A 21,614-nucleotide genomic window follows, 5' to 3' on the forward strand; every position below is an offset into this window, starting at 1 on the left:
TTTGTAAAAACTCCAACATGCCAACATTGCAACTAGGGATGCTCATTTTTGCAAAATTTTCTTATCCGATAACCGGCCCTCGTTAACCGATTAATAACCGTTAACCGACAAGATTTGTGCCACGCGCCAGCTGCAGTGTATGAGCACAACAGACAACTGAGAACCCGGTTCACCGTCCGGGAGCGTTAACTTAGCAGCTACGATGCTGCGTGTAGTGTCGCAGACATGCAGCCACTTTCCCAGTAAAAGTTTCCCATTTAGTTTAGTTTAGCAGGTTGTCATTTGTGTGTCTGCCCGGCGTAACGACACTCTGTCTGACCGTATTAACAATAGCGATTTCCCGATAAACTGAAATGAAGCATTTAAAATCATTTCTTGCATCAAATTCAGCTTGGGTGAACTTTGACCCGCAAATATGCACCATTGGCCAAAAGCAAGCCGTCCCGATGGTGCTGACTTTTTGAGAGAACGGAAAGCTGGACAATCCAAATTGGAGGAAGCTATCGCAGCTTATTAACCGTGGGACTGGAGGAATGGTTTGCCGACAGTTGAGTTGATTGTACAAATAAGTCTTTTCTGGCACTTTCACAAGCCAACATTTAGTCTGTTTTAATTGAACTCTGGTGCGGTTTGTTTGGGCAGTTGAGAACGCAATAATCGTACTCTGGTGCGGACCAAAACAACCGGTTCAAGTGGTGCAAAATGATTTGAAACTAAACCAGACTAAAAAGGAAATGAACCAAAAGTATGAATTTCACTCTGATTCGGACGAGCCAAGCGGACTACGGCTTGATAAAGGCTTATATTTTAGTGATGTTAGGGCTCTCCCAGATCTCAGCAATCAACAAGGTGAGAAGAATATTACCATAACCAACAGAACCAGTGTTCGAACCCACTAAAACAGTGGTTACCAACCTTTTTTCCATGAAGCCCCCTCTACTTGTATCTCAGAAAAGCTGAGCGCCCCCTTTACAAAAAATAACAAATCCTCAAACAAAATCCTCAATTCGAATAAGGTGATTCAGTAAATAAATCAACTTTTGTTAATGTATATAACTCGTCAGTTTCATCAACATAAATAAAGTGATGACGTCTCGACCGATTCGCCAAGTGAATGCAGATACATAATGTCATCTCTTTTTTTGTAACGACTTAAAGCCAAAATAGATTTAGTTTTTTGTTATTGTGGTTAAATAAATGTAATTTATGGTGTAGTTAGACCGCCCTGTTATATATATATATATATATATATATATATATATATATAACACAGGTGAGCAGGGAGAGCAAACAGTATTTTGACCGTAGTGAAAAATGTTGTTTTTGAAAGGCTAAACGCCAACAAATAGACTGAAGCAAAATATTTTGTTAGATAAAAACATATTGTGATTTTTAGCCTGATCCTTATCTGCAACTGTGCATAAATACCAACTTTAAACAGAACGTGGCCTGCTAGGTAAAAATAGTCTTTTTAAATAGTTTTATAGACAGACTTAGACAGATTATGATTTAACCTAACCCAACCTTAGAGCAGACAAATCCTGGCAATCCTGTGATATTTGACGACCCCAGGTTGGGAACCACTGCACTAAAATAAAGTCCAAGTGGTAATAAACCAGTTATCCTTTAGTCTGATATATCTTGACCCCTGTTGGAAAACTCTCTTTTCTTTAACCCTTCATAGGAACGTCGTCGCCTGGAGCAAAGCCTCCAGAGCTTGTAGGGATTCAGTGTGTTGCTCAAGAGTACTTCAGTGGGGTAGGACCTGAAACCAACATCCTCCGTCATCCTGCTGCCACAATCACTGCCCTGTGTGCTCTAATCTACCGCATTTCACCTCTTCAATAACTTCCAACAAGTTTAAATGCATGGGTGGGTGTGTAGGGACGTCCCCTACGTTATAGAAACTGCACATGGAGCTGAAAGCCTCAGATTAGCTGACATCAGTGTAACTTTGTTGTGTTTTTTTTTCCTTTTTTTTTTCAAAAAAGAAGTTCAAGTCCCACAAGCGGATCTCGAGTTAAGATTCCACTCGTGATAAAAATGAAACCCACGTATCAAAAGAAGAGTATTGTCATTGCTGAAACCCTGCAGAGATAACTTTGCTGATATAGAAGATGAAGTTTCTGGTCTCCGAGATAGAAATACAGTAAAAAGTCCGCCGCTTTTATCCTCAAAGCAGGTCTTGATCTCATGCAGCCGGATGTGTGTCTTCTTTTCTTTTTTTTGTTGGGCGGTCTGGGCAGTCGTGACATCAAACTGTTTTTGTTCAGATCTTTAGGAAGACCGAGGAGAATCCCAGTTGATAATTTGTACAGGAGAGTATCCCATGTAGCGGGATTGTGACCGTTTGACTCCTCCATATATACAGCAGTGTGCAAGCACGTGGGAGAACATGAGACGTGTGGTGCATTAATTAACATCTGCAAAAATATATCTTCATATTTTTTTGCCTTACGGATAGACAATATAAATAGTAAATTATGCATGGAAAATATACAGTATACGGGGACTGAAAACGGATACGTCTGTGCCAACTTAAAGTGCTAAGATTTTTTTTTAACAAGCCGCAAGCATAAAAGTATATTCTGACTAAAAGTTTCCTTCCACTCCGCTCGTAGAGAAGACGCCGGTGCCCCGCCCTGCAGGGCATCATCATCATAACGCGTTGCATACTTTCACATTCATGTTCTCCAGCTTGTCAGTAGATGAAATGCGAGACTGGAATGTTTTATACTTTCTTAAACTGCCGCCTTGTTTTAGAGAAGTGAAAGTGAACCCTGATCGACATACAATCGTTCTCCTCACTTCAGCATCAGAAACTCGACTATCTGTCAGATCATTTCAGTAAGCCAGCGGCACTTACTGCACACAATCCTCTGCAACATATACCGTAGTGTGTGTGAGATCCAAGCAGGTGTACAGTATTTAAAGCTAAGTGGTGAGAATAGTCAAAAAAAGAGACGCCTCCCTGATCGTTAACCGATGAACACTGAAAACTTGTTGACATGCAGAGCCCCCCCTGAACCTGTGCCTCTCGTACCTCGTCGTCTTTGGCTTACTTTGCTAAATCAAAGTGTAACGACACTGTAAAGCGAAAAACAACACGATACCTGAAACCGTCTGAAACCACACGACAAGACTCACAACAAAACAGCAGCAACCAGAGCCGGCGATTGTATACGGGGCAGAGCTCGTCTGAAGGGGCGACCGGTAAAGGACTCCAAGAGAGACCCGTGTGTAAGTACTTCCCTAATATAACAGGCCCTTGCGCCCATTTTGCATCCCTACCTAATAGATCGTCGCACCTAGCTAACTGGTCGTTCTACTGTACGTTTTTGACTTTCCGTTTGGCTGGCCAGGTCGGCCCACAATCTGTCACATAATCTATAAGAGGAGAGCGCAGATGTGTGTGCGGGCTGGTTGCCATGGCGATCAGATCTTGCTGTTCTCCAGGTGGGAGTCGATGTGCTTGATGAGGGCATCGTCAGGGTAACCGACGGGGAATATCAGCTGACAGAGAGGGCAGCTCCGCATGTCGCTCTCCTCGGTCTCCATCCAGAGCTGCAGGACGACACACACACACACACACACACACACACACACACACACACACACACACACACACACACACACACACACACACACACACACACATATTATTAGACATCAGGGTGAATCATATGCGGTCATCGGCTTCACTGGATTGTATTAGTCATTCTGTGGGAGGCGACAAAATCACATTACTACTTGGAGAGTGATCATCACTTCAGACTTACACAACAGGGTTTTGCTGTGAAATGGGCCGACGGACTCGTAGTAAATCCAGGTGGAAACTCTCACCAAAACACTGATTCATTGTGTAATCCAGTTCAGTTTAAAGAGAAGACTAATTAGAGGAAGACTGATATCAGCTTCATGTCCGTGCGTCATTTTGGAATTGCTCTTCAGAATGACAGATATATGCAGAGCTGGCCCTGACCCTGTCATCGCAGCCAATTCTACCACCAATCATTGTGTTCATACACTCAAGGGTTTATGGTCGCCGTAGTGAAGCCAGTGCGAGGTGTGCACGCCATAAAATTATGTCATCACGGCTTTTGTGTTATGCGCGAAAGCTCCGCAAGTTGTCGAGCGCTTGGCCGTGCACCTCTATGCTCCCACTGCGTGCGCTGCACTTTTCATTTCAACATTGACGCCTTCGAAGACTGGCCGAGCAGGTTGGCCTGTGCAGACATCTCTACAACTGTTCATTGAGAGATCACAGGGACAGTCACATGACATTAAATACTTGGAAAGAAATAAGCAACACACTGGATAAAGAAGAGGTTTTTTACTGCAGGCTGTGGAAGAATATGAGAGATCATTTTGTAAAAACTAAATAAGATTTCATGGAATATGGAATATTAAAATTCCCATGCAAGGAAAAAAGTTCTATGTACACATCAGGCTTCAGGTAACAGACTTTCCGAAGAATAAAGCAGAGGAAGCTGCTGTTTTCTACATAGTTTCATTTACGTAAGGTTCTTCCAGTAATGTTTGTTGACTTCTTGCTTATCCTTTTTGTTTCTATGCCACCCTGGCGTTCCCGATCATACTGCAAAAAACAACGCACTGAGCATAAACGCCTCCGTGCATGCTCAGCACCATCTACGGAGGCCCGCGCTTTACACAGAAACTGTTTAGCTTTGTCTTTGAGATGAAGCTTTGCAGATCACACTTACGAGAAACTGTATTCCTCGCAATTATGCTGTAGATAGGTTATTCCCCAAACACCTGAGTAGTCTTTTAAGGTGGAAGTAACTAACGTTAAAGGTCCCATATCGTGCTCATTTTCAGGTTCCTACTTGTATTTTCGGTTTCTACTAGAACATGTTTACATGCTGTAATGTTAAAAAAAAACTTTATTTTCCTCATACTGTCTGTCTGAATATGCCTGTATTTACCCCTTGTCTGAAACACTCCGTTTTAGTGCATTTCAATGGAATTGTGTTGCTAGGCAACAGTTTGGGTCCATATTTACTTCCTGTCAGCTGAAGTCATTCACATACACTGCAACCGAAAATAAACTGGGACACATTTATAATGTTTACATTTAAAACTGTGAAATGGTCTTTAAATTGTATATTTGTGACATCACAAATGGACAGAAATCCTGACAGCTTGTTTCAAAGGCACAGTTTCTGAATACGGCCTGTGTGTATTTCTCCATGGATTGAGCGTTTTGAGACTTTCACAGTATTTATACAGCACGTAAACCTGCTTTATAATTAAAAACAACATGGAAATCTTACGTTTTTACAATATGGGACCTTTGAAGCTGCAGTGGGTAGAAATGGAGCAAATATGATTGAAAAAAGATTATATTTATATGTATTTGGTACAATGGTACCAAACCTTGCAAACTTACTTTGAAGAAGCTGTTGTTTACCAAGAAATAGTTCCAACACACTAACTCACTCTGAAACCACAATTATTGTGATTATACTGTAGTTTTAAGATTAAGATTTAACGTGTTATTGAGTGAACGTTGGGTGTTGGTGGGTGGATTCTGATGTGCTAAACACATAGACTGATATCAATCTTCTCATCTCGCTCTCAGAAAGGAAGCACAAAACTTCTGTTACTTTAAAGTCTTTGTGTTAAAAACACGTTATTTTTTCCCACAGCAACTACAGTTGTGACAAAGTGACACTTTTTATATGTTTCACTGCTGCGACTTCATGGTTTCACAATCACTCAAACATAGATGTAATCATGTTTTACACTTAGTTTGAACTCACGTTGATTGAAGGCCAGGACTGAGCGTGCTCTGCTGACATGTAGCCCGGCTGCGGGTGGCAGCTGAGGGTGTTGGACCTCTGAGGGATGGGGAAGACTGAGCAGGACGCCGGGCCTCTCATGACGCCACTGGGCACCGTGGAAGAGAGCACGCCCAGCGTCCGTGGCGGGCTGATGGGATGCGGGCAGTTCCACTCCTCCTCGTCTTCAGAGGACTGTGGGGGGTGGGGGGCCGGCGTGGAAGGAGGAGGGGGCTCAAAATGCAGGTGGCCCACCTCCGACAGTGGGAATGGCATCTCTCTTGAGTGGCGCATGGAGTTCTCCCCGTGGCCCCCGTCTCCTCCTCCACCACCTTGATGGGGGGACGGGGAGCCTCTGTGCTGCAGTCCTCCGTGAGGAGAGCCCACATGTTGGGGCTGCTGTTTTACGTAGCCCTCAATGTAGGGCCGAGGCTTGGGCAGGGTGGAGACGGGGTCCAGGGAGAAGCGCGGGGGGCACTGGTAAGCGGAGGGGTCGGCGACCTCGGAGTAACTGCGGCGGCCCTGGAAGCTGGCCCTCAGGTGCTGGCTGGGTGGGCGGCAGGAGTAAGAGGCCGGCCCGTCGTTGACGTCCAGCAGCGGGGAGCGGCGGTGCATGTCAGGGGAGAGGCGCTGCAGCACCGGGGAGCGTCTCTGTTGGATCGGGGAGTGGTGTGGCGGAGGCGGCACCGGGGAATGGCGCTGTGAGATGGGCGAGTGGCGCTGAGATACTGGAGAGTGGCGCTGGTGGTGGATGGGAGAGTGGAGCTGGACTGAGGGGAGAAAAACAAACATGTAAAAAAACACATTGATAAAAAGTTTGCCAACCTGTTACTACACTAGTATGTGGACACCCTTATATACTTTTGTGTACTTTTGGTCTGGGGCTGTTCATTAGAGTTTGGGCGAGATCCCTTACTTCTAATTAAGTGAAATCTTAATGCTACAGCACTGGTTCCCAACCTGGGCCATGTAGTGTAATCGGATGGTAGTCGACACCAAAACATAGCTGTTGACATTTCCAGTACAAGCAGAAGAAAATGTCACTAGTGTACCACTTTTATTATTCTCATTATAAGTAATTACAAGATATGTTGATGAGTCAGACACCACTTGAGCTGCACTTCCCCATATCAAAGAGGAAACATCATTTATGGCCGGTTGGTTGAGGTGTTAAAAGTGAGGGGGTGTTTGTGCTCTGAAGCGCTCTCGGAGCTTCCGAATGAGGTGGAAACAATCAAACGGGACTCTTCGCTTCACACTCACTCTTCCAGTATATCACCCAGGAGAGCTTTTCTGGCTCCACACAAATTCCCACCTCTCTGATTATTTCAGTAATTCACAAAAAAAATATTTGTTTTTGTTGTTGGAAATAGCCGAGAGGCAGCCATCACATCACTCGCAGCATCCTGTAACTAATTAAACAGAAGTTCCGTTCAAGTCACATCTTCTATATTAATGTGACAGAACACGACCGTAGGGAAACGTTAAACGCAGTTTGGGGGGTTTTCAGTGTTTTCCCCGCTGATAGCTGCGTTAAAAATGCTCAGTTATTCATTGATTTATGCAACATTATTCTCCAGTTTGTACCATATACTACGGCTCAGCAAACGCCATGCATGTGTTGCCTTTTTGGTTTGTGGTAGGTAGTAGATGCACAGTTGTGAGACGTGAGCGATGTGTGCGTGACTGAGTGTGCAGGAAGGGAAAGGTGTTGCTACTCTTTAACACTTGTAAGTTGGACTCTAAAACGTGTCTGTGTTAGTTTCTATCTTTTACTTCAAAGTAAGAAAACTGAAGCAACAAATCACAACCAGAAGTTCTTTTTTTATGCCATTAGAATAGCGCATGCAAACATTTAGAGACCTACAGTAATGGATTGATAATATTAATATATATATATATATTTATACATATATACTTATAAATAAATTGTATATATATATTTATATATATAATATTTATATTTATAAATATACTATATATATATAAAGTTTATTTATAAATATAAATATTATATATATACATATAAAATATATATATATATATAAATATATATGTGTATATATATATTAATATTATCAATCCATTACTGTAGGTCTCTAAATGTTTGCATGCGCTATTCTAATGGCATAAAAAAAGAACTTCTGGTTGTGATTTGTTGCCCTATATATATATTTATATTTATAATATTTATATTTATAAATATACTATATATATATATATATATAAAGTTTATTTATAAATATTATATATTTACATATATAATATACATATATATATATATTTATAAATATTATATATATATATATTTATATATTTATATATATATATACACACACACACACACACACACACACACACACACACACACGCCGACACAAAGTACCAGCATCTATCTAAAAATAAAAAAACAGCATGTGTACCAGCATCTATCTAAAAATAAAAAATAAAATAAAATAATTTTGTTAAATTTACAAAATTACACATTTTGGTTGTCAACTCCACCGAGTATCTCCGTGGTGGAATGTAACTTAACAGTAAGTACAAATTTGAGGTACTTTACTTGAGTATTTAAATGTCATGCTACTTTACAGTACTTCTACTTCACTACAGTTGAAAGGGAAATATTGTATTTTTTACTCCACTATTTATTAGTTACTTCCCATAAAACTAAAATTTTACACACAAAACATAAGATGAGCTAATAAAATATGTTGCAATTAGGGGTGTCGTGATATACCGGTATTAACGATGAACGTGATGTTTAAAAAATTAAATGTTGATAATACACATACAATAATATGGTGTAAATAATCCAGCACCTCTTAAATAATTTCTTTCTGTTCTTTCTTTGTCTCCCTTTCCCATCACAGCTACACTCGTATTTTGAGTTTAATTAATTTGCCAAAAAAGATAAAAAATAAAAAAAGTTAAAGATGAATTTGACCGACAGCATTATTATTTTTATTTTATTTTTTCCATATATATTGCTATAATACCATTGTCGTGAATTATTTCGACCACAATAATCCTGTAGTGAAAATCAGATATGGTGACAGCCCTGGTTGCAATGTTATAGATTAAACTAAGCAACAGCATATGTATAAAGCGGTTACAATGTCTTCAACTGCTGCAGTACTACTGTACTTGTATGCAAGTAAATGCAAGACTTGCTTGTAATTAAGTATTTTAACAGCGTGGTATTGCTACTTTTACTTTGACTCAAGTAAAGGAAGTAAATACTTCCTCCAGCTACGGCTGTTTGTAGTTGACTAATCTGTTGTTTTGAAGATTTCTTTAGTCTTTTTTAATGTTTTTTTTCATGCTGAATGACTTATTTAAGCACATCTCTGGTAAACACAAGATTTAAAGTGGTGCTTTTGTGTGATTATTTGTTGAGAAACTCAGTTTTAGTCGACTAAGAATGTCTTTGGTGGAGCACAGCCCTGCCTCCAGCTCTGAGGGACTGTGGTGATAGTGACCCAGGATTTGCACAGTTTTGATATACAGTATTGTGCATGCTAACCTGGACTAGCCTGCTCCTGCGACGCTTTCCTCAGGATCTCCGTCTGCTTGGAGCTCAGCGCTTGGAGGCGTCCCAGCTCCTCCGTTAGCTCGGTGTAGGCCAGAGCCAAGTTCACCCTGGAGGAGGAAAGGGAGGCAATTATGTCATTATCATAATCACTATTACACTGCTGGTGGAATGTTAATGTATTACAACTGTTTAATCATCACAACGTATAGCACGGATGGAAGTTAATCAGAGCTGTGAGATGTATGAAAGTGCATCACAGTGATCTCCGTCTCCTCCTCAGACTTGAATGAGCTCTGCGGCGCTGACACTGCCTCACAAATCAGGCTGGCTAATTGAGAGGCTTATAGGCTTACATTTTTAGAGTGCAAGTCACAGCGCATAATTTGAAGTGCATAAAATCGCACCATTTCATGCAAGATGTGTCATGACTCTCTCAGGGGCCCGCGCTGACGGAGCAACTCTATTTAAGGAAGCGTAAACAAGGACGGTTGGGTCACACGGTGCTGTGTCTTCCAACCATGGCAACGAGCTGACTCTGAGTCAAATCATTAGCTCGAAACTGATCTGAGTCCCACAATATGAATCACTGTCATGCAAGTAGATACAGGGAATAATCTCTGTGCATCTTTTAAGCATCTATTTCATGGCTTAGATGGGCTAAAATAAAGAGTGATATTCTCTGTGTGTGTGGTTAAAAGCAGAGAGAGAAAGAAGCAACTAGTTAGTCACTGCCGGTGCCAGCTGCCCTCAGATCTGATAACACACAGCTTATCTTAAATGTCTAACCAATTTTTATAAACTCCAGAGTGTTGACCTGAAATTCATTCATTCCAGCGCTGACAGCGATGCGGTGGTAGATCATGAACGTTGATTGCAAGATTGGAGAGACGTGAAACCCTGAGATCTAACTCGAAATCTGTTAAGATAATCAGTTTATTCTGCCAGGCAGCATGTGTCACTTTCTTGTATCAAGACCGGCGTTTCAAAGGTTTCATTAGTTTTATAAACGCAATAACAAAATGTGAAGAGCTGGGACAAACTTCCGCAGGATATTAGACTTGCACCAACTTTGACACGCACATTTAAACCCAGGTTAGAAACATTTACTATGTTCTGCGTAATTAATAGTTTTGCATGTTTTTAGCCCTCTTATCCTGTATTCATGCCTCTGTTCTTAACATTTTAATTTCCTTTAAAAAAAAAAAAAAATGTATTTGCATTTTAACCTTTTATTAGGCTGTCAATAGATTAAAATATTTAACTGCATGATTGTCCAAAGTTAATCGCCATTAATCGCAAATTCATTGCACATTTTTTATATGTTTAAAATGTACCTTAAAGGGAGATTTGTCAAGTATTTAATACTTTTATCAACATGGGAGTGGACAAATATGCTGCTTTATGCAAATGTATGTATATATTTATTATTGGAAATCAATTATCAACACAAAACAATGACAGATATTGTCCAGAAACCCTCACAGGTACTGCATTTAGCATAAAACAATATGCTCCAATCATAACATGGCAAACTGCAGCCCAACAGGCAACAACAGCTGTCAGTGTGCTGACTTGACTATGACTTGCCCCAAACTGCATGTGATTATCATGAAGTGGGCATGTCTGTAAAGGGGAGACTCGTGGGTACCCATAGAACCTCTTTAAATTCACATATCTGGAGGTCAGAGGTCACGGGACCCTTTTGAAAATGGCCATGCCAGTTTTTCCTTGCCAAAATGTAGCTTAAGTTTGGAGTGTTATTTAGCGACAAGCTAGTATGACATGGTTGGTACCAACTGATTCCATCAGTTTTCTAGTTTCATATGACACCAGTATCTTCACTCCAGCTTTAAAACTGAGCCGCTACAACCTAAAAATTGCAAGTTGCGTTAATGCATTAATCAGTGGGGACAACCCTACTTTTTATGCCTTTTCTTTCTTTTAAAGTCTTTTAATGATTTGTTTGTTGTTTTATGCACTTTAAATTTGTTTTTGTGCTATACAAATAAATTTGCCTCACTCATTGCGTCACGTCTACGCCCAAGTTTTCAACTATATTTAAAAGTTTAAAGAAAATATAAAACCTCATGAGGTCAAATGCCCGCCTCTCACGCTGAGCGGAAATCTGCACGACGACAACGCGTTTTTCGTTGTACCCGAACGCGTCAGATCGCTGCCAGTCTCACATCTGATAAAACGTCTCCGATTAACCAATTTCCTCAATAAACCTCTTCGTTGATCAGAATTTGACTCGGCTCGTTCCTCCATAGAGATGGTGGCAGATAAAACAAGACTTATGCACATCTATCCTCCTGGGGATTTTTGCTGCATAGAGAGAGGAATAGATGTGAACTTCCACTGCAGCACAAAGAAAAGAAAAGAAAAACACTCATGTATCCTGCCTACACAGCAAATAAAACACACTGTCAAATTAAAAGTATGTTCCCCGGCACGCCCGCGCACTAACTTAATTAAGTCTTCCCACTTGTGTGTTAAGCCTGTATTAGAGGAACACTGTTGTACTAATAACAGCAGATTGTTCTTTACCTCTGAGCTACGAGTTTATTCTCTTTGTATTTACAGATATCTGCAAAGATATGCACTGAAAAACATGTTTAAACCCACCGCTCACCGCTACAAGTTCATCCCCCCAAAAATCATTTCAAATAAAGTCAGGGACCCCGTTTCAGGGAAGTTCAAATAAGTCATATCTTCCAGTGGTTAGTGGGCTTCTGCAAGTGGCCCACCTAGTTTTCCACCAGTGACTCAGACAGAGTGGGGTAACGAACCCCCTGTCGCCCCCCACCCTTAGAGCAAACAACATCCTTCTTTGTGGTAAAAGTCGTAGGAACCTGCTGCTGACATTGAAATGATTCAGGGTCATCTGAAATCTCCTGCAAACGTATAAAAACCTTCAGTGCATCAGTAGGAAAATATCAATCATTATGTTACTTACTGGCATGGTGGGAGGAGCGTGTCGTATAATATCGATATACGTCTCAGCTCCGGCTCTGCTCGGACTTCTTTCTTTCTCATCGCTTTTGTACACTGAATTTCTTGACAGTTTTACAGTCATGCACCTCTTCCTTTTCACACTTGTACTATCTCCCTTTTCAACTTTGCTAGTGTGTTTTGATAATCTGTGTCAGAGGCCCCCGTCTGGGTTGGGCTGCAACACCTCTCGCTCACGGGGACCTGGAGTAGTGTAGTAAAGCAGCAGACGTGTGAACACCTGCTGCACAAACTTAACAGAGTTTCTCATTCATCTCTTTGAAATCAGGTGTTTTGTTTTTGTCTCTGCACATTTAAAAATACTTTTAATTTTCCAGCGTGCGTCTTGTTCTTTTGCTTTTATTTTTTGGTTTCCTCTTTTCTTGTGTGCGAGTTACTGCGCGAACATACTGTACTGTACAGTGCGTAGGAGGGGTGTGATAATGCAGATGCAGCATTGATGAAAGATTCGTGCTACTGAATCGATCAACATACAAGAGTGTTTGTGTGTGTGTGTGTGTTTTTGTGTGTGTGTGTGTGTGTTTGTGTGTAGGAGATGAAGTGAAGAGAGTGTGGGCAGATATCTAACCTCTGACCTGATCAGACGTTTCAAAGAAAGAGCCGTCACCGCAGCTGCCTGCGAGATCTGAGCTCCTCTTTGTTGGTTAATACTCAGAGTGATAATAAATGTTCTTTATCAGACCTACTGGAGATCAGTCACTCGAATTAAGGACTGCGCCTCGGGGGGGAAACTAAGGCTTCATCCACATGAATACGTTTTTGTTTTAAAAAGCATACTTTTTTTTTTTTCCAGCCCCTAAAACGGAGACGTTTGAAAACGCTGCTGACCCCGTTTTAGTTTTAAAACTGCCGCGAGCAAGGAATGTATATTGCAAAGAAGTGAAAGTCAATTGTTCGTTCCATTGCAACATCAGCGCCCAGCAGCAGAGCTACGCCTCCACCATTTTGGACTGAAAGCGACAACCGTAAACAGTAGACAGTAAAACATCCACCTACAAAGAGCCGTACAAAAGTAAAACAGAATTATTTCTATTCTATTGTCATAATTTTAATGTCTCTACTGAGTTTTGCCTCTTTGCTTCTATACTCTTTAACGGAGGTGTCTAGAAGGGAACCCGCAAGTTGGAGAAACTCTTGTGAGATGGTTGAGGTTAGACATTGATCTTGAATAGTTAAGGTTAGGACAGGCCGTCGAGCAGCGAGTCTCGCAAGAGTTTTTGCAAGTTTTTGCAGATCAGATAGCTTCTAGACACGATCCTCGACCACCAGTGGTTCATTTCAACATGGATAACAAGTTACAAGCGTTGCTGACCTTATTGTGCAGTTAAATTCTGCATCTTTTAATGCTACTACTGCCTACATTCACAGGAGGAAAGCTATTATTAGAGCGCTTTGCATCAATTCCCGTGTCAAGCGCTGCTTCCTGTTTATACCGGCTTGCACATGCCCAGTGTACGTGAATGGCAGTAGTAGCCGGCGTAGTAGTATGGACGGAGATTCATTCTGAAGCGGTCCAGGATGTACTGAAGCCTAGCAGTTGAATACCTGTTGATGTGGCGATGACAAATATTCTTCTAAACGTGTGACTGTGGGAGAGTTTTTTTGAAAAAGTAAGGTATTCATGGTGCTTAAAAGAAATGAACAAACAAAATTTTGGCTGCATGCTTCTGGCGTCCTTGAGGTACAGGTGTTAAACAGAGGGGGCTTTTCACACTCGCATGAGGAAAGGTGTCAAACAGTCCTCACACCAAGTCACAGAGCATCAAACAGTCAGTGTGTTGGGCTGTTAAGTGTTTTTTGGGGCTAGTTATCAATAATAACTAGGGCTGTCAATTGATTAAAATATTTAATTGCATGATTTTATCTGTTCCAAATGTACCTTAAAAGGAGATTTGTCAAGTATTTAATACTCTTGTCAACATGGGAGTTGACAAATATGCTGCTTTTAATGCAAATGTATGTATATAGTTATTGCTGGAAATCAATTAACAACACAAAACAATGACAGATATTGTCCAGAAACCCTCACAGGTACTGCATTTAGCATAAAACAATATGCTCAAATCATGACATGTGTCAGTGTGCTGACTTGACTATGACTTGCCCCAAACTGCATGTGATTATCATAAAGTGGGCATGTCTGTAAAGGGGAGACTCGTGGGTCCCCATAGAACCCATTTACATTCACACATCTGGAGGTCAGAGGTCAAGGGACCCCTTTGAAAATAACCATGACAGTTTTTTACACGGTTGGTAACGATGGATTCTTTAGGTTTTCTAGTTTCATATAATACCAGTATCTTTACTCTAGCATTAAAAACTTGCTGTTAAAGAAATTAGTGGCATTGAAACAAATTTGCGTTAAAGTGTTATTAATATTATCACATTAACTTTGACAGCCCTAGTAAAATGGATTTCCAAAAGCTACTCTTTGTGGTTTTAAAAGTCCGACTCTATAAATTTCCTAAAGACGTCATTACTTTGTTGTTTTTATGAATTTCCAACAAGAAATGAGGGTTCAACTTAAAAACATCGTGTAGTGATTTATTGGAAACAGCTCTCACTTTCTGAAAGCTGAAGAGGGATTAGTCAGTCGCTCTGAATACTGAAGTAAAGAGGAGGGTGGGGGGGGGGGTGTAGTGCCAGGTGGATGCCTGCGACTGCTGCAGCGTGGCTTGTGGTTGGTGAGGGCAGCCCATTCACGTATTTAGTAGTTATGAGTGATGCACACTAAAAATCCACAAATGTCACATAAAAATATGACATGTTGTCAGATTAGCCACAAACCTCTTACGAAACAGATGGAAAAAAGAAGAGAAACATGACACAAAACAAGAACATCTTGTGACCAATGAAAGATAAAATTACATTAGTTTTGCTCTATTTAGGTTTCATGAATCCATCAATTAAGTTGCTGCTATTAACAATTTCTGAGTACTGGAGAAGCTTTAAAGGTCCCATATCGTGCTCATTTTTAGGTTCATACTTGTATTTTGTGTTTCTAATAGAACATGTTTACATGCTGTAATGTAAAAAAAACACATTATTTTCCTCGTACTGTCTGCCTGAATATACCTGTATTCACCCTCTCTGTCTGAAATGCTCCATTTTAGTGCATTTCAATGGAATTGCAACAGATTTGCGTTGCTAGGCAACAGTTTGGGTCCATATTTACTTCCTATCAGCTGATGTTATTAACATACACTACAACAGGAAATAAACTGGGACACATTTAGAATGTTTACGTTTAAAACCATGTAATGGTCTAAATATTGTATATTTGTGACATCACAAATAGACAGAAATCCTAACGGCTTGTTTCAAACGCACAATTTCTGAATACGGGCTGTGTGTGTTTCTCCGTATATTGAGCGTTTTGATAGTTTAACAGTATTTGTATAGCACTTAAACCTGCTTTATAATATAAAGACATGAAAATCTCACTTTTTACAATATGGGACCTTTAAAAGTATCACAGTAAAACTCATTTACTGACAAACCTATTTTTTAAATAACACCAATTTCCCCCGACAGACTTTCTTAAAGGAATACTTCACCCACAAAATGTCCATTTGTATATCAATTATTCACCCCGTCAAAAATCTTGATGAATTTAAGTAAATGTAGGCTGCGTTTAACAGCAGCCTACATTAATATACTAAACTATAAACTATAACTATACTATAACTTTGATAAACTATATCAAAACGTCCGTTTACAAACAGTCACACATACAACCATCGGTACATTTATCTTTTCATTAGCAGTAAAAATGACAGAGATATCGCTGGATAAATGAATGGGTTGCCAGTAACCTTATGTCCATGCATCATAGCTACGTCAATTGCTTAAAAAAAAACAAAAAAACCCAAAGCGGGTCGATTTTTAGGCATGTTAAAAAGTCATTTAAACAAGTGTTTTGTGAAATTACACATTTATGCCTATTTATTCTCATGGGGATGACTCACTTATGATAATTTTCTTCAAATACAATACTTTTAAGCCTCTGGTACGATAGTTTAACATTTCCCATCTAGCAATAAAAAGCAAGTTAACACGGGGTGAGTAATTGATATTAAGATAATCATTTTGTGGGTTGAAGTACTCCTTTTAAAGTGCTGATGATTATTAGGTTAGCTTTGTTAATATGCTCTACACAACACATGCAAAACCCCACCATATCAATCTGTGCAGTTTACACTAAATGAGCCCAATTACAAGAAAGAGCACCAGCAAACAGAGTTGTTTCATTGGTAGGTTTTCAGTGGGAGTTAGTGATATTGTTGAGTAAAACCAAAAGGTGACCAAGGTCTGGAAAAAAGCAGTAGGCTTCCACCACACTGCTCTCTTCGCTGCCGCACCGTTTACTTTCAGTTTGCTCCCCATCGAAACTCCTCTGGGGTTTCACTGTGTGGGAGTCGTCATCTGTGGTTTCTAGTTTTTATTTTACCTGTAACACCTTGTAAACAAGTCATGCGATGCCAGGCTGGGGCAATTTGATGAGGACATGAAGCTACTTTATTTCCTCTCAGCAGGTTTGCAGAGAAACACAGCAGCTTGAATGCTCACTATTGCTCTTTTCGTGTGGTTTGAGGTGTGGACCAATAAGAGAGAATGTATTTAAAGCCTCATATAGATGAGGAAATGGACAGGAAGGCGTCCTCCACCGTGCTCACACTGCCCCCTACTGTTCACACTAATCTCTTGTCAATACAGAAACAATGGTGTTACACTTGGATGCACATATAGTGGAGTGTATATGTAAATGCAGCTTTTGTGCACAAAGAATAACACTCCTTTTATTAATGCTGCGTTTGAACCCAGTTAGGCAGCGATGGCGAGCTCGTCTAGTTTCTAATGAGGTCCCTGGAGGTCGGCCCGAGCGCATCACAGCAGGATAAAGATCCAGATGAGCAGCTGTTTCTAGTGAAACATGTCTCCTTTCTTTTCTCCGTCGTAGATGATGCTCCTTAACCAATATCTCTCTCCTTCCTGACATACCTTTCCTTTCTTTCCATCGCTCCTAGTTTTATTTCCTCCCCTTCCTTCGCCCAGAGATCGGCTGTGGTCACTTACTGCTCATCTCCCACCTTCTTTATCCACTCCACATCACACTGCTTGCACGGAGAAGTCATTTCCTGTCGAAGTAGAGCGTGAAATTAGATTAGCATGCAGGTGCAGGTAGAATATTGGACAAAATCTGACAGCAAGAAGATGTTAAGGAATAGCTCCACATGTTAAGTTGTCATCTTGTTTTTGCTGTGAGTGAGATGAAACGATCGATACTCTCATGCCTGTATGGTAAATCTATACCCACCGCCACAGGCCGGTTAGCTTAGCTTAGCACAAAGACTGGAAACAGATGGAAACAGCTAGCCTGGCTCTGTTTGAATGTGACAAAACCCACCTACCAGAACTGATAAAGCTCTCTAATAAACACGTTATATCGTGTTTGTTTAAAAGCTGAAAACTAAAAATGTCACGTTGTGGTTTTATTTTATATGGAATTATTTTTTTAACGTTACCTTTGGCACCCAATTTGACTGTTATCAGGCCATTAAATAGGTGTTATCAGTCCTTATAAGCCTCATAGATGTGGGTCAATGGGTCAGTAGGAAGTTAACCTTCAAAGCAATACGTTATAAAACTGAATGAAAGGTTACGTTTTAAACACAAACAAAACAACTTGTTTAGGAAACAAAATTTCAACCTCTTTAGGTTTAGGCAACTAAAACACTAAAGTTTAGGCAAAAAACTATAACCTCTTTAGGTTTAGGGAACTAAAACACTAAGGTTTAGGCAAAAAACTATAACCACTTTAGGTTTAGGCAACAAAACTACAACCTCTTTAGGTTTAGGCAACTAAACCACTGTCCCGTCCATCACCCCCTACCTCCACCCCATATGGAGTTTCACAATGTCTATACTACAGCGCCTGACTTCCACTTTTGCTCCTGTCATAATTACTACGGCCGCTAGAGGTTGCTATTGTCGTCTTTTATTCCTTCTTTCAGCGATCGTCCATATGAATCAATGATAAAACCTACTGGTGGGTGTAGCAGGCCCCTACTGACCCACATCTATGGGGCTTATAACCACTGATGACGCCCATTTAATGACCTGATAACAGTCTAACCGGCTGCCTTTGGATAGAGCCAGGTTAGCCGTTTCCCCCAGTTTCCAGTCTTTGTGCTAAGCTAAGTTAAGCTAACCAGCTGCTGGCTGTAGCTTCATATTTAATGTACAGACATAAGAGTGGTATCAATTCTCCCATCTAACTCGCAAACTATTCCTTTTATGTACAATATTGAGTGAAGCACTAATGGAAAAAAGCTGTAGATGCATATGCATTCCTCTGGTCCTGGGTAGAGCCCAGAGACTCTGCTGTGTTGGGATCTGTAGTAAACTGGCAAGGTCGGGTTGTTGTCTCCCACTGGAGCCAGAAATATATGTCCCCCCCCTGTGGTGCTTTAAAAAGGCACTGTACATCATCTGGGATATGTTTTGTTATTGGATGACCACCACTGTATATGTGCAGCCCAGAATCCTGAAGAATCATGTTCATGTTGTACAATTCTGCAGCATAAAATTCAACATCAAATGCCAACGTTCAATGTCAAAAATGTTGTCTTTGAACGTAACCTGGGGTCACAAGAAAGTACTGTGGTCAACTGCTTCTCTGACAGTATTCTTTACATAATTTAAAATGTCCAGACTAAAATAAGCAGACACTGACCCTGTCCCTCTGGTTGTTCTGCAGCATCCTCATGTCCTCCTTCAGTCTCTCACACTCCCCCTTCAGCTCTTCTTCCCTCTGACATGCCCCCTGGGCCTCGTGACGCGCCCCCTCCAGCTCGGCCTCCAGCCGCTGCAGCTTCAGGTCGGACAGGGCGTCCAGGCTACGGGAGCTCTGGAGGGTCATAGCTGGACAGTCCAGCACTGGGAGGGAAAGAGACAGAGAAAACCACTTATATTTCACTAAATGCCTTTTCGCCCTGACTAATGCAGCCGTCCACACGGTTGTTGTACAATATATGAAAAAGCAGAAGAGCTGACTTCTCTCCAAGGGCAGCATCTTTCAGTTTGTACCTGGGTGATGTGATCTGCGTGGGCATGTTAGTGATTCAGCTCCGCTCACACAGACTCAGTCCTTGAGCCAGAAGACACTAACAGCACATCGTCTCTTATATACCTCCTGCCTCCTCGTGTGTGCAGTCGTATACTGTATCTCACATTCATATACAGCTATTAAGCAGCAATATTACCTTGCAAACTCTGACTCATCACACAACAATTCAGGACCAATAGATTTTTCTTTCCATTAAATATGAGTTTGATGCAAAATTCTACCAATGCTTAGTTAGGTTTAGGAAAAGATCGACTTGGTTAGGATTAGGCAACAAAACTACTAAATTAGTTTTAGGAAAAGATGGATTTAGTTGGGATGAGGCAGCAAAACTACTTAGTTATGTTTAGGAAAAGATTGGCTTGATTAGGTTTAGACAACAAAACTACTTAGTTAGGTTTAGGAATTGATCGACTTGGTTAGCATTAGGCAACAAAACTACTAAATTAGTTTTAGGAGAAGATGGATTTAGTTTGGATTATGTAGCAAAACTACCTAGTTAGGTTTAGGAAAAGATTGGCTTGGTTAGGATTAGGCAACAAAATGACTTAGTTAGGTTTAAGAAAAGATCAACTTGGTTAGTATTAGGCAACAAAACTAGTAAATTAGTTTTAGGTAAAGATGTATTTAGTTGGGATTAGGCAGCAAAATTACTGGGTTAGGTTTAGGAAAAGATAGGCTTGGTTAGGATTAGGCAACAAAACTACTTAGTTAGGTTTAGGAAAAGATCGGCTTGGTTAGGATTAGGCAACAAAACTACTTAGTTAGGTTTAGGAAAAGAGCGACTTGGTTGGGATTAGACAATAAAACTACTTAGTTAGGTTTAGAAAAAGATGGTGGTTTGGTTTAAAATAACTCCGGAAGTGATGAATAAATCAACGTTGACTTCTGGTTTCACACGAACACTGGTTTCCTGGGCGAAATTCCGATGTTTTTTGAGCAACCCATTGACCCCGACCTCCTCCCTACGCGGCGTTCGTCACTATTTATATTTCCTGGTTCACGATTATGTTAATTACAGATAATTGATTCTGTGGGATATACACAAATTACAGTGCATTTTGTAGGTATAGCTGTGAACAGTGTATGAAACCAGGCTGCACAGATATAATATCTATGGTATTCCATCAGTAGAGGCATCTGTCGAGGTGGGTGGTGACACATTTCTTCAAGGTCTCCATCAGCCACCCACATCGTTGAAGAGGGTAGAGTTTAGCATCTACTGACTCTAGAACAGCTAAAGTTTAACACTATCAGTGGACTGCATATTTTATCTTCTGTGCTGCAGTCTGAAAACGAGGGAATCTGCTGACTTTATAAGAATTTAAGGTTTCATTCGCAGCCTTTTAGTCTCATAAATGCAGTGAAAACAGTGTGAGTGACCTGCCTAGTTTGAAGCATCTTTGAAACTTTTTTCACATTTCTGATAACAGGAATTAATTTGCATCGTAATGCGTTCAAAATCTCACAGGTTTTTTTAGCATTTGGTGACACAGACTTATTACAATAGAGATCAGTCAGCTGTGCAGATGGAAGCAACAGGCTGAATAATACTGAGAAATCCTCAAATCTATAGAACCAGGCACGAGTAAATGTTTTGAATTTCAATCGCTTGCACCCGCCATCATTTCAGGAGGTCTGTTTTTCTGCGACTGTGACTGGAGAGTTGGAACAAAATGTCCAAGCTGGTTCTCTCCAACAAACCGAGGAGTAACCTGACCTCAATTAAAATGCTTTTAAGGCCAGATTGTTGGATTTGATTAAAGATACAGAGAGAAGATGAGCAGTGATTAACAGAGATAACTGGTTGATATAGAAATGTATTTTCTCACTGTACCTAGTAAGTATTAAAATGGGTATCAAAATACTGACCCAAACAACCCTCTGAAATCTGTATTTTACATTTACATTACATATATTTATTTATAAATAGATATATAAATTAAGGATGTGCCGGTATCAAATTCTCAAGCTATGATTATTGGAGCCAAAAATATCACCGTAAATGTTATTATCACAATAATTATCAAACTTTCCTGATATACTACTGTTAGTGCTAAATATAGCAAAACAACTTTATACCGTGATTGTCTTGGAATCAATTAAACCTTAAGAAACTGAGCAGTGAACTGTATTCTGC

At 40.5% G+C, this 21,614-nt stretch overlaps 1 protein-coding gene across 1 annotated transcript in view; it reads right to left on the reverse strand.

Moving 5' to 3' along the window:
- Positions 1-2,215: 2,215 nt before the first annotated feature.
- tbkbp1 (TBK1 binding protein 1) overlaps positions 2,216-21,614 on the reverse strand; it is a 65,703-nt gene continuing 46,304 nt past the window's right edge. The window contains exons 6-10 of the mRNA XM_074619334.1: positions 19,085-19,287; positions 17,425-17,486; positions 9,328-9,443; positions 5,784-6,571; positions 2,216-3,564 (exon numbers count right to left, since the gene is read on the reverse strand). Of these exons, the coding sequence (XP_074475435.1) occupies positions 3,436-3,564; positions 5,784-6,571; positions 9,328-9,443; positions 17,425-17,486; positions 19,085-19,287 (1,298 nt within the window). The 3' untranslated portion in view covers positions 2,216-3,435. The remainder of the gene's footprint in view (positions 3,565-5,783; positions 6,572-9,327; positions 9,444-17,424; positions 17,487-19,084; positions 19,288-21,614) is intronic.

The sequence above is a fragment of the Sebastes fasciatus genome, chromosome 20 (genome assembly GCF_043250625.1).
Source record: "Sebastes fasciatus isolate fSebFas1 chromosome 20, fSebFas1.pri, whole genome shotgun sequence".
Taxonomy (NCBI): domain Eukaryota; kingdom Metazoa; phylum Chordata; class Actinopteri; order Perciformes; family Sebastidae; genus Sebastes; species Sebastes fasciatus.